This window comes from Pinus tabuliformis, chromosome 3_2, assembly GCF_031772625.1.
Source record: "Pinus tabuliformis cultivar Carrire ecotype Pingquan chromosome 3_2, CPIR1, whole genome shotgun sequence".
NCBI lineage: Eukaryota > Viridiplantae > Streptophyta > Pinopsida > Pinales > Pinaceae > Pinus > Pinus tabuliformis.
In genome coordinates, this window is record NC_142302.1 from 810354708 (window position 1) to 810375660 (window position 20953).

The window sequence follows — 20953 nt, forward strand, 5'->3', positions numbered from 1 at the left end:
AATTCTCCTCATCATCATGCTTTGATGAGGATTTGTGTCTAGTGTTCCACTGAATCTCTTCCTGTACCAAGTCAGACCACAACCGATCCCACTCTGGTATCTTCTCCTTCCCATTAACGAAGTTGTAGTAATTGTGCCAACTCTTGGGACATCCTAGAAGTGCTAGGCTCACTAGATCATATTTGACAGCATTAATCTTGACACTTCCAAGCACATCTTGACATTGGGTGAACTTGTTTAAGTACTTTGGAACTGAGTCGCCCTTCTCCATATTGATTTTTTTGAGTTTGTCCTTCAGTGCCAGCTTCTTGTGGCCACTGCTATTTTGAGACAGGTCCGTCAATTCCTTCCACATTGCAAATGGAGTTTCCTTGTCATGGAGATTCAAGACAATATGATCTCAATCTCCTTCTAAGATAATCCTTCTCGCCTTTTCCACACACCTTCTCCATTCAACCATATATTTAGAATATGATGATGGAGGCTTTGGAATATAATGATCTATGAATTCCTTTAGCCCATTTTCTTCCAACACAGCCTCCATCATGTCCTTCCAAGCTATGTAATTTGAGCTTTCCTCTAGGGGCATTCTGAAGTCTCAAACAATAGAATGACATTTTGCTGACTCTGAAGAATGAACTATAAATTCAATTTCACTTGCACAAAAAACTCGAACTCTCCTCTTCTATATTGTCTTCATTTCTGATACCATGTAGATTTTTACTTGTAGATTCAAAAAATTATGTGATATGCTAAAACAAAACAAAAGAATCTACTCTACTCTTTAGTGAAAACCAAAATTGATCGATGAAAATAATAAGCAGAAAAGGAAGAATATAAATCACACATAACAAAATATTTCTCTGGGGAAAGAAATTTCTAAAAAACCCTACTATCTATATTGCATTAACTAGAAGATCTGAAAAGAAAATACAATGCTTGCACAATCCAAATAGTTCATGCACAAGTACAATCTATCTCTCTACCTCACAAGCAAGCTCAAAGCAACACCTAGCCAATTCTTCTACTTGCCAAGCCCCTAGTTCCTTACACAATTCCTAAGATAATTATCCCATATTTAATTTGGAAATTCTTCACTCATGACTGCACAATCCATCCATAGGAACTCAACTGATTTCATACACCATATGTACAACTCAGAGACTTTTACAACTAACAGTACATTGTCCCTAAACTCTAATCTCAACTAGGTCTTCCTCTGAACTAACATGCATGAGTATTTATGACTGAATCTTCAGTTAACTACTGGAGCAGTGAAGTTGCAATGGTGCATGTCCCCAGTACTAGACCTCCTACTAGTTCCTCCAACGATTTGAACTAGTTTAAGTGACTATAACTCAGTTAGACTGAATTAATTAACTACAACTCAAAAGAACTCAACCCCGACCCTTAAAATTTAGGGATCACTCGACATGACTCTACATAGACTTCCAACTCAAATTTCCTAAGCCAACTGAGTCAATTTAACTTAGTTAACTATTACAAGTTTCTATGAGAATAGAATTTTGATTTAATTCCTAATTTAATTCAAGTACAAATTAAATTAGGATTTCTTGTTGCTATTATTAACAAAGAAAATTCATAAGTTATTTTTAGAGCTAGTGAGTTTCTATTGTATTGTTGGAAAACATACACGGTTTGATGAACCAAGCAATGCTTGAGAACATGGGTAAGATGTAACATCATGGACCACAATGATATCTTGTTTATGTACATAACAAAAATGAGAAGAAAGATTTGAGATTAGTTTTTATATGTAGTTCTAGACTCCTGTAGTAAATGCAATCATCAAATATTCTCAAAAGCTGAAGTTTGATAAGAGAGAGAGTAAAAGGGCATGATGCACAAGAGCCTATGTGGAAGATCATGCAACCACTCATAATTTTGAGCCTATGTGTGGAGGATAATGCATGATAATTTGTTGGTGTTATAATTTTAGTTGCAGATTTGTTGGAAAGTGTGGGTTTGACATTTATTGAGTGGTGATTGTTATTGTGATTGTACTTTTGTTTGTAATTAATTATGAAGAACCAAAATTATATAAAAGAGTAGCATAATTCAAATTGGTGTTTCTTGTTGTACACAGTGCTATGAGAACATATCACTGATTTGATTATGTTTACGATCTGTTATAAAGTTGATGGGTCCTGTGAAGTGAGGAACGTCAGCTACAAGTTATTTCGAAGGATTGGAGGGTCGTGTGAAGCCAAGAACATAAATTATTATGTTTTTATGTTTTTTAAGATGTCAAGTTGTATGCTTTCCTTATGAATACTTTCAATACCCATACAACTATCCTAGATAACGGATACAATGACATTTGTCATCTGACAAATGTAAGCATGTCCATAGGATGGTTTAGCTACTTGAATAATTTTTCTAACAACTACAACGAGCTATGTAATTTGGAAGAATGAAGTATGTCAATATTGTTAATCATTAAAAGCATGTCAACAATGGTCAGAGGAAGTGGTATCTTCAGTGGGTCAAGTGGTAAGCTCGAAGTTGTGAAGAAGAAATAACACAATCCAAGAGATTCTAGATTGGGTATAAGTGCTAATGAAGACCATATCCAGATTTTATATTGTTATTTATAAAATAAACATTATGATAGGTTGTTAGGGTTAATGTTTCTTTTAGAGTGGTGTGGTGAGATATTCTTTCAACTTCTCTATCTAGGTTTGGAAATAGTTGGATCTAGTTCCATAAATATATATGTATCATATTTGTGATTAAATGATGAATGGAATTTTTTTACGTTGTAGAATTATATTTGTTTCATATATCCCTTATTCTTTATGCATTTCAGAATAGAGAATCCTATAGGAAAAAATAAAGTACATTATTTTCAAATAGAAAGAAATAAAAATAAGTGAATGCTTATACATCTATATTATTATACATGCCAAAGGCAAGGTATATAGTGGTCAGTATCACTTTGACCACTATCAATTTTTTTGACTTATTTTTTATGCAATGGATTTATCCAATGTTTTAGCAAAATTATTGTGCTGAGAGGCACATTCTATAGCCGAGTATGAGAGTGATGTGTAATTTCAACTGTATTCGATGTGAAAGTGACATGCATCCCTCTTTAAATAAAAATAAAGTATTCTCTAAATAGAAAAGCAATGTCAGATAAATTTGTTTTTGAAAAAAATGAGTATGCATGTTTAGTTTGTTTTTATCAAAATCATTATAAAACACAGATAATACCAACCTCACTATGGTCTCTCAATTTGTTGTTGATATTACAATATTCTCAGTGATAATTAAAATATTTTCACGTCCACATGACGTGATATAATTTCATATCTACCTTAAAAAGTTATAAAGGAATTAGAAGTAGAAGAAAGTATGAGTAAGATGATTAGACCTTATACTTTTCAAAAATATATCAAAACACATAATTTAAATAAACTATTTGAAGATATATGTTAACTATTTTATGTCAATATCAACTTCATTAATAATATGTATATTTATATAAAACGAAAAGTTTAAAAGAAAATATTTTAATGTTGTATATAACAAAATATTCAATGTGCAAAGAAAAAATAATTGAAAGATAAAATATCAAATAAAAAATATCAAATACTTCCTAATAAGAATAATAAGAGGGATATGTGTATTTCATTCAATTCTTAATATTAAATTAATATGTGACAATTAAAAATATTTAAAATACTAAAAAATTTAATATGAGTCATCAATAAAATATCTTAATATACTTAAAAATATATTAATAACAAAAAAATCATTTTAATGTGGACAATGTAGTCCATATATAAAATGTCTCAGTCCATATGTATGTAAAATATTTTATTGTCAACTATCTATATATATATATATATATATATATATATATATATATATATATATATATATATATATATTAAAAAAAATATATGTGTATATCATATAAAGCAATTGAAACATAATGAGTGTTTATGGTTAAATGGTTAAAATGATTAAAGTATTCTCAATGTTTTACCTTTTCATATTTTTAGGTATATTTTTGTTGTCAATTTTCCTTAAATCCAAGAAAGATAATTTGAACTTACAAATTTAAGTTATGTACACTATATATCATTCACAAATAAAATTTAAACAATGAAAAATACACATTCTATATTTGGAGAGAACTCTCATTGGGATTTCTCAAGGGATGAGAGGGATGTGTTTTTTTTATTTTATTTTTACAATCTAAAATAATTTTTCACTGGAAGAGATTTCATCCCTCTTAGTCCTTGCTAGATACATGCTTATGATAGATCTATATTGGTATATTTAAAATTATTTAATTTTATTTTATAGCCTTTTATATTGATTTTAATTGGCCCATATTCATTTGGGTCTTATTGGAGACTTCACATTGCCCCATGCATTATTTCTAGTTACAAAGATTATAAAGTTTGGTTATAAAGATTATAAAGATTTCAATATGTTAAGCTGTAATTTTTATCAACCAAAGTAATTTTGGAACTAATCTAGCATTAGTTTTATAACATTAATTGTTTGTGAGAATCTATCTCTAATCCATAAAGACATAACAAGTTAATGTCTCTCTCTCTCTTAATTGGTTCCACTTACGATCCACATGGTGGCTTGCATGCAAAACCCTAAGACTATTTGACCATTTTCTCGAAGTCATTTGAAAGTTGTTTTTCCAAACTCATGTTAGAGTTTTCAAAGTTGTTTATCTATAGCCCAACAACAAGAACAAGAGGTAGTTTATTGTGAAACTACCACATCATATAAACCTACAACCAATTTGGATGAGTCTTGAAGTTGTGTTGATGATCAATCTAACGAGTCTTGGAGTTTCTTTGAAGAAAGTGATAGACCTTGCTTCTTCAAAGTAACAAACCCGGCTATAATGGTCGAGAAAGAGAGCTTGATCTTTCCTAGAACCTTGTTAGTGTAGAGAAGATGAGGCCTTGAGATAATTTGATGATAGGGATGATGAAGTTATCATTCCAAATAATTTTTTACAACTATTTCATTTTAATGAATAACATTTTAAACTAATTGAATGAAAAAATCAATAACACATAAACAAATTTTAAACCTTATGGTAGATGCCATTATCTAAACTTTAGTGCTACTAGAAAGTAATTCTACATCAAAATTTACAAGAACATTTGTCAATATATGTAACGTTTTTACTAGAGTTGGTATGTATGACATTGTATAAATTGGACATTAGTGTAAATGCATAATGATAAATGGTAGAAAAAAATCAAGCACAATGGTAAATGCAACACTAGACCAACAAAAGGGCATGACATTTGAAAGAGGTCTTTGCAACACTATTAAATAGCTAGTGAACACAATATTTGCTACTGATGAATTATTATATTTTCTAAAAATAGAAATGATAATTCAACATCATCAACATCAATTAAAATAAAACAAAAAAAATTGCGTGCCTTAGTCATAAAACTAAAGTGAGAGAGGAAAAATGATTTCATGAGGAACCTATAAGCATACATGTTAAGAAAACCCAAATCCCTTAAGAAAACCCAAATACCTTAGTTATTTATCACCTACAAATAAATAAAAATATATGTCACAAACATAGAATTGAAATTAAACAAACATAACTCAAACTAAACAATGTCATCAGAAATATGTGACCACTGCTATCTACAAGTTTAAATGTCAAATATGTGTCTACAATCATACAACGATGGGGTTCAATCTTTGATGGTTATATTTGAGCATGCATTTACAAATCACCCATGGTATAAAAAGAAAAATCGGGATATTTTAGAGAAATAAAAGTGCATTAATTTATAGCTGAGGCTGATTTCACACACAGGAAAAGTGAAGCATTATAAAAGAAATAGACGGGGATTATGGAAAACATTGCAGAGGACAAATCTTGTGAAACTAACTGTGAAACAATTTCCAAAACATGCTGGAGGATGAATACTGCAAAACGCCTTTTTTAGTTTATGATAGATTTTTCGGCGAAAATCACATGAGAAAACATTTGTCGACGCGTTTCGAACCAACCAGTGTGGTTCATCGTCAAGACAAGTTGAAAAAACAGATCCAGCTTAGCATGTTAAATAGTTAGAGCAGAGCCACCAACGGTTAGCTGGGCCAAAAAATTGATATAGGACCACGGTCAAATTTAGTTATATTAGGTGTAAAATATATATATATATATATATATATATATATATATATATATATATATATATATATATATATATATATATATATATATATATATATAAATGAGAATATATAAAATAATTATAATTGTTATTTTTATTTTTATTTAATAATTAAAACTAAAAGGAAAGTAGTTATCTAACAGACCATCCCTTATATTATTAATATATTAAGGGTTATGAAAGTATATTAAAGGGATATTTAGTTAGAAAAAAAAAAAAAACAAATAGGTAAATAATAAAGATAAAAACAAAAAAATAAATAAATAAATAAATGAATAAAATAATTATAATTGGTATCCTTATTTAATACTTAAAACTAAAAGAAGTTATATACCTTACCATCCCTTATATTGTAAAAATATTAATGGGTTATGTAAAATATTAATGGGTTATTTAGTTAGTATTAATAAATAAATAATTTAGAACAAGAGAAAACAAATTAAGTTAGTAAATAAATAAATCAAAAAAAAAAAGTTAATTAATTAAATCAATAGAAAAATATGTAAAAAATTCCAGCAAATAAAAAGTATAAAAAGAAAAGGATTAAAAATAAAAATAACAATACAAATATTAAAAATAACATCAAACTATAAATATATAAAATAATTAAAACAGGTATTATTAGTTAGATGAAAGGTATTATATAATAATAACGGACCTTACCTTATAATGTAAGAATATATTAATGGGTTATTAAGATGAAAGTAAGTTAGAATTGATAAATAAACTAGAACGGGAAAATAAAAATTAAGTAACATTAAAAAAAAAAAAATTGATAAAAAAATCAATAAAATAAATAAATAAATTATATATATATATATATAATAAACATAAAAATAGTAATAAAAATAAGAGACAAGAAAAACCACTAAGAAGAGAGTGTTGGGACCCAGCACCTACTAATTTTCTAGCCATCATCTCTATTGAGATTGCTTGGTCTCTTTTCAATCTCAAGAGCTTCCCTAAATTTTCGATGATGGAGATGCGAAACCTTAGCAATAACACTAGCCTCCTCAATGCAAACATGATGATTGGTTTTTTCTACATGCTCAGCTAAAGCGGAAGACTTAGCTCTTCTATGCTTAAGGTCAGCAGCATGCTCACTTATCCTTTGATTAATGGAGCCTTTTTTAGTCCCTGCCATTTGGCAATGGCCAGGGACTATAGTAATCGAAAACCGCGATATTAATATTAGTTGAGTTGTCTGTGAGCTATTATTACTGTCAGTTCGTGAAATATAATGAAAGTTTTTGAATACATAGTGATTTACTATCTTATTTAGCGTCTTCTCAGGCGGGGAGGCAAAAAATTAGATTATATATATTTATGTTTTTCCTATCAATATTAGATCATTGATAGATCAGCTTAATGCTAGCATTAATGCTAGGCATTTAATGCTTGGGATTGGGATGTTCTCTAATATCATGCCTAATGCTTGTGATGTTCACTTATATCAAATTTTGTGGAGAAAAACATTGTCTTATTTCAGACAGACAGGTGGCAGATAGACAGGTGGTTTGTGTGGCCTGCATGAAGATGCGTGGTGGTTTGTGTGGCCTACATGAAGATGTGCGTGGTGAAAGGCGAGGAGGGCTATGGGTACCGAAACTGTTACCATTAACTTTCTTTGCTACCATTACCTTTCTCTGCAAAAACTGTAGATGCAAAATTCAAATGTCTCTGCAACAAATATGGATATCGAATTCAAATGTCTATGCAACAACATCTACTCATTTGCCCTTTCCTCTTCTTCATTCTTATTATGTTCTTCTGATATGGGTTGTCCTTACTCAGACGACACCGTTTGGATCCTTCCTAAAACAATTAGTGCCAGCCAAATCATCCTGGAGTTTCCTCATCATTTAATCTGTCACTCTGATTCCTTCTATATCGGGCAGAAGACACCAGTTCTTTCTCAGAGCGATCAACTAAAGCTAGGCAACAAGTATTTCCTTCTGCCTTACCATTTTTTTGGGTCTCTGTTATCACTTGTATCATTGGATTCCTTAATATCACAAACGGCTCCTAAATTTCCTTATTCTCCGACTTCTGATGTGTCGTCCCCCTTGCGCAATATTGGACGCGAGGCTGCTCTCTATCAGCCATTTGAAATAGAGAATTCTAATGTCGACGAAGGCCCTCGGATCAGAGTGTCTGCAAACTTTATTACAAAGATTATGAAGGACGGGTGGTTAAACCCCATTGAGGGCAGCCTTGCAGTGGTCAGAGGTTTGGTAGATGATAAACTCCATGGTCTCTGCAATACTTCGCAATTGCAGAAATATTATGCGCAATTGGTCGAGACAAGACGCCAATCTTGGAAACCCAAGCTTGAGAGTATAAGGGAAAAGGGGAGGAGAGGAAGGGGCACTACTAGCTATAATATTGGGGGTTCCACCTATTCCTTCCCTCATGGCACTTAATATATCCGGCTGTGTTTTTGTGGTGAGATACAATGACCAAGGTGACATAAAAATGGAATGGTCACTGGCTATGGATACAAAATTCAAATGCCTCTACAACAGCTATGGATTCCAAATTCAAATGTCTTTGCAATAGCATAACAAATTCAAATGTAAACCGAATTCAAGGATAATTACCTTTCTCTATGGCCTCTATAGCATAGTACAGTCACACCAGCAGCATAGGCGGTTGACCGAAATGATGACCCCGCAGACTTGCAGAAGCAAACATGCACTTGTAGCTGTTGAAATATAATTTCAACTGCAGCCCCATTAAACGGCGACTGTAAAACCATTTCAGGAAAACCGCCAGGCTTATCGCACAGCTTTTCATGAGCAAGTGGTATTCTCTCAAACGCCCTCGATACTGTACACCTTTCGACGCGTGTCCTCGGTACTTTTTCCAAAACCACTTTTTATCGGGACATAGCGTTCATTTGATTTGACCAAGCGATATCCATTGGATTGAGATGAAGGTTGTCCACCATCCGATTAAGCCAAAGTTGATGTTCAGGTCTGCACATGAATATTGCGTGAAGTAAATTTTTGGTTGACCGCCAGTTTCTCCGTAGAAGTAATTTAATGAATTTACCGTAGTTGGTAGAATTATAGGTAAATATTTTAGTTCATTTTGTACGGGAGTATGGCGCGATTAAAAGAAAGGTATGGGCACAAGTAAACGTTGGTAAAAAACCATTTAATTTTAATGTTTTTTTTTATGCACGGGAATATGATATAGGTCAACGTATTGTCATGTTTAGTTGTTTTTGTTCATAGTATATGGAATGATTATAGTTCATTAAGAGAAATGTGTGGGACGCAGCGGTGAAAAGATGTTCTGGTGTTCGTTGGTTGAACCAGCATTGTAAGGGAATGCGCAGCAGCGCAACTGTAATTTTTTGGATGTTTCATATGAAATGTAAAGGGAGAAACTTGCCGCAGCAAATGTAAGGAATTTTTTTTATTTTACAACGGTAAATGTAAAAGGAAATTTTTACACACAGTAATGTAAAATTTCTAAAAGAGAGAGTAATTTTATTTTCAAGTTCTTGGTGAATCCCTCTGTTAAGAGGATGAAGTTTGTATCAGGCAGTTTATTAATGAAAATAAAGTTTTTATGTGTGTGAAAAACTCTGAGCTTCTCTGGAAAAAACAAAGTATTACTCTCTGTTAAAGATCCTGTGGAAAAAACGAAGTATTACTCTCTGTTCAGTGATTTTGTTTTGGAATTTACCAGAAAATTCCCAACAGTGGTATCAGAGCTTCTCTAGGCTCTTTGAAGGTGTCAAAGAAGCTGAAGAAAGGATTTATTGCTGCAGGAGCTTCTGCAGCAGAGTGAAGACACAGTCAAGAAAGGATCCAGGTATTTCTCAAAGTTTTTTTTGTGTATCACTGTTGAAGACACTCGGTGATTTTTAAATATACAGTCAAATATTTGAAGCATAGTTAGGAGTGCAAGAATGGCTGGCTCTAGCACCAGTACTAGCATGGGTATGTTTAACACTCAGCGCCCACAGTTTAATGGGAAAAACTATGACTATTGGGCAATAACCATGAGAGATCTGTTTGCCTCACAAGATTTATGGGAACTTGTTGAATATGGGTTTGAAGAACCAGGAGATGAAGATGAGTTTAATAGGTTAACTAAGGCAGGGAAAGATCCATTGAAGAGCAATAAGAAGGATTCCAAAGCCCTCATATTTTTGTATCAAGCAGTGCATGAGAGAGTGTTTCCAAGGATAGCAGCAGCAAAGACATCCAAAGAAGCATGGAAAACTCTCAAGACAGCCTATCAAGGCATGGAGAAAGTGAAGATAGCAAAAATATAGTTGCTGAGGAGAGATTTTGAGAATCTGTGCATGAAGGATTCAGACAATATTGACTCATTATTCACACATGTGATTGGTTTGGTCACACAAATAAGATCTCATGGAGAAATTCTTGAAGAGAGGAGGATTGTGGAGAAACTGTTGAGGGTCCTACCCTCAAAGTTCGATGTGATTGTCGCCACCATAGAGGAGATAAAGGATCTCACAAATTTTTTAATTGATGAACTTCATGCATCACTGATAACACATGAGCAGAGGTTGAGTAGAAATGAAAACTCATCTCTAGAACAAGCCTTTAAGACCCAGATGTCCTTTGGAAGAGGAAGAGGTCAAGGCAGAGGAAACAAGAGAGGAAGAGGTAGAAGCCAAAATAGAGGTGGAAGAAACAGTCCAGCAAATGCTCAAGGAAGAGGCAGCAATCGAAATTAGAACCAAGGCCAAGGTAGTAGTCAACAAGGTGGACAACATCATGCTCAAGGACAAAGGTATCAAAAATCCAATGTCCAATGTTATTATTGTAAAAAATATGGGCATTATGCAAATGAATGTAAGAAGAAGTAGCATAATATGAGTAATAGATCTAGTGCAAATATCACTAGAGAAAATTTCAACCAAGATAATGTGTTGTTAGCTTGTAATATGGCTGAAACAAACACTGATGATATATGGTTTCTAGATTCTGGTTGTAGTAACCATATGACAGGAAACATAGCCCTGTTTTCTACTTTAGATCAAAATGTGAAGTCACAAGTCACACTTGGGACTGATAGTAAAATTTCTATTATGGGAAAATGAGAAGTAAAAATATTTACAAAGAAAGGTGAAAAGAAAACCATAGCAAATGTCTATTATGTTCCTGGAATGAAGTGTAACCTCTTAAGTATTGGACAACTTGTTCAAAAGGGTTACAATGTTTTCTTTGAGAATGATGTATGCACCATAATTGATAGAGCACCCATCAAACGATGTATTGCTGAAGTGAAGATGACAAGGAATAGGGTGTTCCCTCTCAGAATAAAAGAAGATTTAAAAAATAAAGAAGTAATAGCAGCAGTGACACAAGAGGCTTTCCAAAGCGTACCAAAGGATGAAAATTGGTTGTGGCACTTGAGATTTGGACATCTCAACTTTGGAGGTCTTAACTTGTTCAGTAGAAAAGGAATGGTAAGAGGATTACCATTGATAGAGAAACCAGACAACCTTTGTGAAGGTTGTATCTTGGGGAAACAACACAGAGAAAGTTTTCCATCGGGGAAAAGCATAAGGGCAAAGGCACCCTTAGAGATTGTTCACTCAAACTTGTGTGGACCGATGCAAACTCCATCACTAGCAAACAACCAATATTTTCTAACATTCATTGATGATTTCACCAGAAAGACTTGGGTTTATTTCCTGAAGAACAAAAGTGAAGTGTTTGAAAAATTTCGAAATTTCAAGGCACTTGTGGAAAACCAAAGTGGGCTGCATATCAAAGTTCTGAGAACTGATAGAGGAGGTGAGTATATCTCCAAAGAATTTCTACATTTTTGTAGAGAAAATGGAATTCATAAACAATTTACAGCTAGATACACCCCGCAGCAAAATGGAGTTGCCAAAAGGAAGAACAAGACAATCATGGATATGGCGAGGAGTATGCTAAAGGCAAAGCATTTGCCAAATGATTATTGGGCTGAAGTTGTACACTGTGCAGTATATATTTTGAATACATGACCAACAAAAGCAGTCATGAACAGAGTGTCGGAAGAAGCATGGAGTGGGAGAAAGCAAGGAGTCACCCACATGAAAGTTTTTGGTTGTGTGGCTTATGCACACATTCCAAATCAGCGAAGGAGGAAGTTGGACAGCAAATGGGAGAAATGTATTTTCATTGGATACAGTGAGAATCCAAAGCTTACGGGTTGTATATCCCATCTACCAAGAAGTTTTTTGTGAGTAGAGATGTTCAATTCATTGAAGAGGAAGCTTGGGATGGAAGCATAGAGAAAACAGTGAATGTTAAAAACTGTTTGTCTCATGATGAAGATGATGAGGAGATAGCTGAAATACATCCCCAAATAGCCGCGGCAACACAAGGGCAGCAAGAGACACCCTTGAGGAGAAATGAAAGTGCTTCTCCAAGCACACCACAAGGAGGAAATTCAAGTGCTTCTTCAAGCACTTGTACACCAAATGAAAGAGGTAATAAATTCATAAATTTAAGTGACATTTATGATGAAGGTATGAATTCTTTGTTTGCTTTATATTGTCATGTTGATGACCCTATTCATTTCGAAGATGCAAATAAGGATAAGAAATGGATAGAAGCTATGGATGAGGAGATCAATGCCATATAAAGAAACAAGACACGGGATTTGGTTGAACTAACAAAAGGAAAAGAAGTCATTGAAGTCAAATGGGTTTACAAGACCAAGAGTAATGTTGAAGGCAAAATAGAAAGACACAAGGCAAGATTGGTTGTCAAAGGATACAAGCAGTAGTATGGGAGAGACTATGAGGAAACTTTTGCACCGGTTGCTAGAATGGAAACCGTGAGAGCAGTGTTGTCCATAGCAACACAAAACAAGTGGAAAGTTTACCAAATGGACGTGAAGTCAGCATTCCTAAATGGAGTGTTAAAGGAAGAGGTTTACATTGAACAACCTCTAGGCTATGAAAAGAAAGGCGAAGAGCACAAAGTGTGAAGATTGAAGAAAGCCCTTTATGGGATGAAGCAAGCGCCAAGAGCATTGTACAATAGGATAGATTCCTATCTACTGGAAAATGGATTTGATAAGTGTGAGGGAGAACCCACCGTCTACATCAAAGAAAAGGATGGTAAAATACTAATTATTGTGTTATATGTTGATGATGTTATTTTCACAGGTAATGATGAATATCTCATTGAAATTTCAAAGCAGTCATGAAAGAGGAATTTGAAATGTGTTATGAAACCAGCTCAAGAAAAGATAGAAAAGAAAGATCAATGCCTTAGAATTCAGCCTCTTCGAGGGGGCAACCTCCTTTACATTACATAAATGAACAATTCTTGGATGATACAAATGACAAAACCTCCTTTCTATATATAGGAGTCTAAGGAGTCACAATATAATCCAGCCGACCTAACAATAATAATATAAAGCCACAAAAATAACAATAGAGGGATTCTATGGGGCACAGAAATAACAATATGGGGGTAATAGGGGCACAACAATATAAATAAGGGGTATAACTACAATAGTAATGGGGTAATCACTAGTATTATAGGGACCCAACATGCCCCTCTCCTTCAAAAAAAGTGTTGTCCTCAATGCTTGAGCAGTTCTGGATACTTTTGCATAAAATTCTCATCCTCCGATGTGGAATCTTCAGCGGATAAGTTCTTCCACTTGATAAGATACTCTGAAATTGATCGATTTCGTAGCTGTCGAGTTCTTGTTTCTGTGACTGCTTCCGGTTCCAATATAATTTTTCCTTCCTCGTCAAGTTCTGGCAATATTGTTTGAACTTGGAGCTTGTCGCCTATAACCTTCTTTAAACATGAAACGTGGAAAACTGGGTGCAATCAAGAAGCTGCAGGAAGCTCCAATTTGTATGCCATAGTACCAATCTTTTCCAACACCTTGTACGGACCATAATACTTTGGTGATAATTTATTATCCTTCTTAGCTTGCTTTAGGGACATTTGCTTATATGGTTGTAGCCGTAGGAATACCCAATCACCTACATCAAAACTTCTTTCACTGCGATGTTGATCTGCCTGTTGTTTCATTCTATTTTGTGCCAACACGAGGTTATCCTTTAAGAGTTGGAGGACTTGTTGTTGATGTTCGATGTGATGTTCCACTGCCTGAACCTTAGAATTTTCTCTTAAATATGATGTGATTGATGGTGGTTGGTACCCATAAAGTGCCATAAATGGGGTCATTTTTGTTGCTATATGGAAGGAAGTGTTATACCACCATTCAGCCAGAGGCAACCATTTGACCCATTGTGTCTGTTTATCAGATACAAAGCAATGAAGATATCCTTCCAAACATTTGTTTACTATCTCAGTTTTCCCATCAGATTGAGGATGATAAGATGAGCTATGAGCTAACTGAGTACCAAGACAAGAAAATAATTCTGTCCAAAAATTTCCAGTGAAAATGGGATCTCTGTCACTTACAATAATCTTGGGTTTCCATGTAGCTTTTGAACTGTTTCCATAAATGCAGTAGAAACTGTACTGGCTTTAAATGGATGTGATAATGCACAAAAGTGTGCATACTTGGTAAGTCTGTCAACTACCACCATGATGACACTCTTTCCCTCAGACTTGGGTAAACCTGTGATAAAATCCATTGAAACCTCCTCCCAACGTTGGCTTGGAATGGATAAAGGTTGTAATAGACCCGGTGTCTTAATTGTTTCAACTTTATTTTGTTGGCAAACCAAACATTTGCCACAAACTTTTGAATATCTGATTTAAGGCCATCCCAAAAAAATTCCTTCTTAACCCTGTGGTAAGTTTTTAAAAATCCTGAGTGCCCTCCTAAGGGAGAAGTGTGCAATTCCATAAGAATCTTTTGTTTTAGCTGGGAATTCTTACAGAGGTATAAGCGATCTTTGTACCATAACGAATCATTTTGCCAGCTAAATGTATCAGAAGTACTGGAATCTTGTTGTAGCTTTCGAATAAGTGCCCACACTTCTTCGTCATTCTTCCATTCCTCCTTTGCTTTGTTTATCCAATCTGGTTGGATAATAGAAATGGCACACAACAATGCTTCCACATCCTCATCCTTTCTTGAGAGTGCATCTGCCACCACATTTTGCTTCCCTTTTTTGTAGATGATTTCAAAGTCATAACCCAACATCTTTGTGACCCACTTTTGTTGCTCTTCAGAGGATAATCTTTGTTCTAAAAAGTATTTAAGGCTATCATGATCTGTTTTTACCTTGAAGTGTCTTCCCATTAGGTAGGGTCGCCATTTCTTAAGTGCATGGAGTATTGCCAACATTTCCTTCTCATAAATAGCTTTGCTTAAAAACTTTCCCTTGATTGGACGACTTTCAAAAGCAATGGGTCTTTCATCTTGCATTAGAACAGCACCAATTCCATTTCCTGAAGCATCACATTCCACAATAAAGGTTTTTGTGAAGTCCGGTGTAGCTAAGACCGGTGCTTGGCACATTGCCTCTTTAAGATGTTTAAAGGCCTTTGTTGCTTCCGGAGTCCATGAAAATGAATCTTTCTTCAATAATGTTGTTAGAGGTGCTGCTATTCTCCCATAATTCTTAACAAACTTGCGATAATACCCTGTCAACCAAAGAAATCCTCGCAGATGCTTTATGGATGTGGGGATTTTCCATTCCTTAATGGCTTTAATTTTGCTAGGGTCTACCTTAACTCCTTCATGAGATACAATATGACCCAAATATTCCACCTCCTAGACTCCAAAGAAACATTTGGATCTTTTTGCATATAATTGTTTCTCCTCCAATAGTTGTAGCACCTTGTCAACATGTTCAACATGATCCTTCCAAGACTTGCTGTAGATTAGTATATCATCAAAAAATACTAACACAAATTTTCTAAGGAATGGTTTGAAAATTGAATTCATCAAACCTTGAAATGTTGAAGGTGCATTGGTAAGGCCAAAAGGCATGACCAAAAATTCATAATGACCCTCATGAGTTCTAAATGCCGTTTTCGGAATGTCTTCAATCTTCATTCTGATTTGATGATATCCTGAACGAAGATCCAACTTGGTGAAGTAAATTGATCCATGCAATTCATCCAGTAATTCATCAATGACAGGAATGGGAAACTTATCTTTAATAGTGAGCTTGTTGAGCTCCCTATAATCTGGACACATGCGCCATGATCCATCCTTCTTGTGCACCAATACTACTGGAGCTGAGAAAGAACTTTGACTCGGTTGAATTATACCAGCCTCTAGCATTTCTGCAACCATACGTTCAATTTCACTTTTTTGGACATATGGATATCTGTACGGCCTGATGTTTGGAGGAACACTTCCTGGAATCAGATGAATAGCATGATCATGATCACGCATAGGTGGGAGACCTTTGGGAGTCTCAAATACCTTGGAATGATTGTCCAGGACTTTTTGGAGATCTGGAGAAATAGATGATTCCAATGTGGAAACATCTAGCGAACATAATTGTGCAATTACACCTCTTTGCTCCTTTTTTAGAAGCTTTGTCATGCCATTAGAGCTGATTATCTTTCCTGGTTTCCCTGCAATACCCCTTAATTCAACTTCCTTTCCTTCCACAGAAAATTTCATGAAAAGTTCTTGAAAATTAAAAGCTATTGTACCCAAGGATTGTAGCCATTGGACTCCTAGTACAACATCAGCACCTCCCATTGGAATGGAAAGCATTGGGCTAGTCAATACATATTCTCCCATGGATAGCTTGATATTATGGCACTTTCCAGAACAATTTATTGTTCCTCCATTTGCAATCATCACTTGACACTCTGGTGCTGGATATAGGAAGCAATTCAATTCTTTTGCTACCCTACAATGAATAAAATTGTGGGTGCTTCCTGAATCAATCAACACTATTACCTTTTTCTTCTTGATTTGTCCTTCTATCTTGATGGTTTGAGGAGTGGTAATTCCCGCCAATGCATTACAAGATATGGTCGGATTTATTTGTTCTTCATCTAGGCTTTGTTCCTGGAATATATCCTCTTCTTTTGACCTTTCTTGCTCCTTTTCTTCTCCTCTTCACAATCTATGTAGAATAATTTCTTCTCAGCACACTTATGACCTTTTGTGTATTTGCTATCACAATTGTAACAAAGCCCTTTTGCTCTTTTTTCTTCCAATTGTTGTGGTGTCAACCTTGTAGGTTGTGGAAGACTATGGGCAACAACACTTCCATCTTTATAGTTGTGAATGGTATGCTTCCTAGTTGCCATAATTTTGCTTTCCATTTTTCTTGCTAACCTGAATGCCTTCTCTAATGAATCAGGTTCCCAAAGGCGCACATCATGTTGGATATTATCCTTTAAAGACCCTATGAACACATCAATCCTATGCTCCTCTGGAATATCTTTTACCCTTATGTTCAATTTTTGGAACTCCTCAATGTGCTCCATTATTAAACCCTTTTGTTTAAGACTTATCAATTGGCTAAAAAAAGTGTTGCTTTTTGTATCCTCATAATGTGCTATCAATTCTTCCGTAAAAATTGCCCAAGTGATAAATTGTTTACGAGAACAAAGCCATTGATACCATACAAACTGATTTGGTTCCAAATATAAAGTTGCCATACGTACCTTTTGTGTGTTTTGCACATTATTGAGATCGAAGAATTGCTCCATCTGTAATATCCATGTGGCGGGATCCTTGCCATCAAACTTCCTCATATCGATTTTTGGAATGTGGTGATTCTTCGATCCAACATTAGCGTCTATGGAATCATGATTAACATTTATTTTGTTCTCATCATGAGTTTCCTTTACTACCTTTTCACCATTAGTAAGTATTTCTTGTAGAAAATTAGTCAAATCTGTCTTCAAATCTGCCATGTCTGTCTTCAAATTTGTGTTCAAATCTATCTTCAAATTGTCCATCTTAGCTTCTATGCCATTCATGTTAGCTTCCAAACCATTTATCTTAGCTTCCACGCCATTTATCTTAGCATCTGTTAACTTTTGTGAGCGTGACATTTGTTGCACTTGTTCTTGTAATTTTGATATATCATGTAGCATTTCTTCCTCTTCCTCATGAGTCATGCTAGAGCTTTCAGGTTCCTTACTAGGTGTTTGCATTTTCTTTCCTCAGGGAATCAGTTACCAATAATAATGCTCTACTATGCCCTTTGAATTCCTTTAAAATAAATTTTCAAACCAAGCTTAAGCAAAAATTTAAAAAAAATCTACACATCTTTTTTCACTTTGTAGGAGCTCAATATTGCCTCTGATGTATCTCTGTACTTTCCAGTCATCTAGTTCTGAAATTGTGACCTGTAGTAGCTCTCTGTGTCCTCTTTCCAATGCCACAAGTCTGACCCAAATTGGATTCTCCAAGGAAGAGTTATGCGAAATCTCCCACAGTGACTTGATTATAGACTAGTTCAGTAGAGCTAACTTGTACGACATGCCGCGAGTCACTGTTTCGACCTTTGGATTTGAAAAACACCCAAAAGAAACTACAGTCCGTCCTCTTTCTGTAACTTCTTATGAAACTTCAATCCGATCCCCAGAGAGAAATTTATGATGATTTTCCCCAGGTCACCTATTTTGAATGTAATTCAGGAGTCTGCAAAAAGACCAACTTCCTTAGATCATATCTCCGTAAATATCGCGCGAAAAGCTCTGAAATTGGGACCCAAGGTTCAGCACGATTGCTTCTCAAATGGGTTTTTATTGTGACTTCTGAAACGTCACAGAAAAAAAGTTATAGCTAAAATTCCACGATGACCTGTTTGGAGCAGCGAAACCCTAGAATCCAAAGCTCCGATACCAAATGTTATGAAACCAGCTCAAGAAAAGATAGAAAAGAAAGATCAACGCCTTAGAATTCAGCCTCTTCGAGGGGGAAACCTCCTTTACATTACATAAATGAACAATTCTTGGATGATACAAATGACAAAACCTCCTTTCTATATATAGGAGTCTAAGGAGTCACAATATAATCCAGCCGACCTAACAATAATAATATAAAGCCACAAAAATAACAATAGAGGGATTCTATGGGGCACAGAAATAACAATATGGGGGTAATAGGGGCACAACAATATAAATAAGGGGTATAACTACAATAGTAATGGGGTAATCACTAGTATTATAGGGACCCAACAAAATGATTGACATGGGTTTAGTGAGATACTTCTTAGGAATAGAAGTAGATCAAAATGAAAATGGGATTTTTATCTCACAAGCAAAATATGTTAATGAAGTGTTGGAGAGATTCAATATGCAGGACAACAAGAGAGAAATCACTCCCACAGTGATGGGATTAAAACTCAGCAAAGAGGACAGCAGCAAGGATTTTGATCCTAGTTTGTACAAGAGCATAGTTGGTAGCCTCATGTATTTGACTGCAACTAGGCCGGATATAATGTTTTCTGTTAGTTTAATTTCCAGATTCATGGAGAGGCCAAAAGAAGCACATTAGCAGGCAACAAAAAGGATTCTGAGGTATGTTAAAGGTACTAAAAGGTTTGGCATTTTATATACTATCTCAGAATGTTCAGATTTAATTAGATACACTGATAGTGAATGGGCTTCTAAGAAACAGCCTATTGTAGCATTGTCTATAGCAGAAGTAGAATATGTGGCAACTACAACAACAGCATGTCAAGTAGTTTGGATGAGAAGGATGTTGAGGAGCTTATGCCAAGATCAAACAAAAGGAACTGTGATTTTTTGTGACAATAGCTCAGCTATTGCATTATCCAAGAATTCGGTGTTTCATAAGAGAACGAAACACATTGACACAAGGTTTCATTACATCAGGGAATTGGTAAGAAATGGAGAAATTGTTTTAAAACATTGCAGGACTCAGGAACAAGTTGCAGACATTCTCACAAAGCCATTGGACCAGAAAAGTTTCGAATTTTTGAGGAAATGTTTGGGTATGACTGATAACCCAGCAATTGAAATTAAAGGGGAGTGTTGAAATATAATTTCAACTGCAGCTCCATTAAACGGCGACCGTAAAACCATTTTAGGAAAACTTCCAGGCTTATCGCACTGCTTTTCATGAGCAAGTGGTATTCTCTCAAATGCCCCCGATACTGTACACCTTTCGACGCGTGTCCACGGTACTTTTCCCAAAGCCAATTTTTATTGGGACGTAACGTTCGTTTGAATTGACCAAGCGATATCCGTTGGATTGAGATGAAGGTTGTCCACCATCCGATTAAGCCAAAGTTGATGTTCAGGTCTGCACATGAACATTGCGTGAAGTAAATTTTTGGTTGACCGCCAGTTTCTCCATAGAAGTAATTTAATGAATTTACCGTGGTTGGTAGAATTATAGGTAAAGATTTTAGTTCATTTTGTACGAGAGTATGGCACGATTAAAAGAAAGGTATGGGCATAAGTAAACGTTGGTAAAAAACATTTAATTTTAATGTTTTTTTTTTATGCACGGAAATATGGTATAGGTCAACATATTGTCATGTTTAGTTTTTTTTGTCCATAGTATATGGAATGCTTATAGTTCATTAAGAGAAAAGTGTGGGACCTAGCAGTGAAAAGATGTTCTGGTGTTCGTTGGTTGAACCAGCATTGTAAGGGAATGCACAGCAGCGCAACTGTAGTTTTTTGGATGTTTCATATGAAATGTAAAGGGAGAAACTTGCCACAACAAATGTAAGGAATTTTTTTTATTTTACAGCAGTAAATGTAAAAGGATATTTTGACACACAGTAATGTAAAATTTCTAAAAGAGACAGAGTAATTTTATTTTGAAGTTCTTGGCAAATCCCTCTGTTAAGAGGATGAAGT

General features: G+C 34.7%; 1 protein-coding gene across 1 annotated transcript; it reads left to right on the forward strand.

The window, feature by feature from the left end:
- Positions 1–7984: 7984 nt before the first annotated feature.
- Positions 7985–8632, forward strand: LOC149183085 (uncharacterized). The gene has a single exon (XM_089414820.1). The coding sequence runs from the start codon at positions 7985–7987 to the stop codon at positions 8630–8632; it is 648 nt and encodes a 215-aa protein (XP_089270946.1).
- The last annotated feature ends 12321 nt before the right edge of the window (positions 8633–20953 follow it).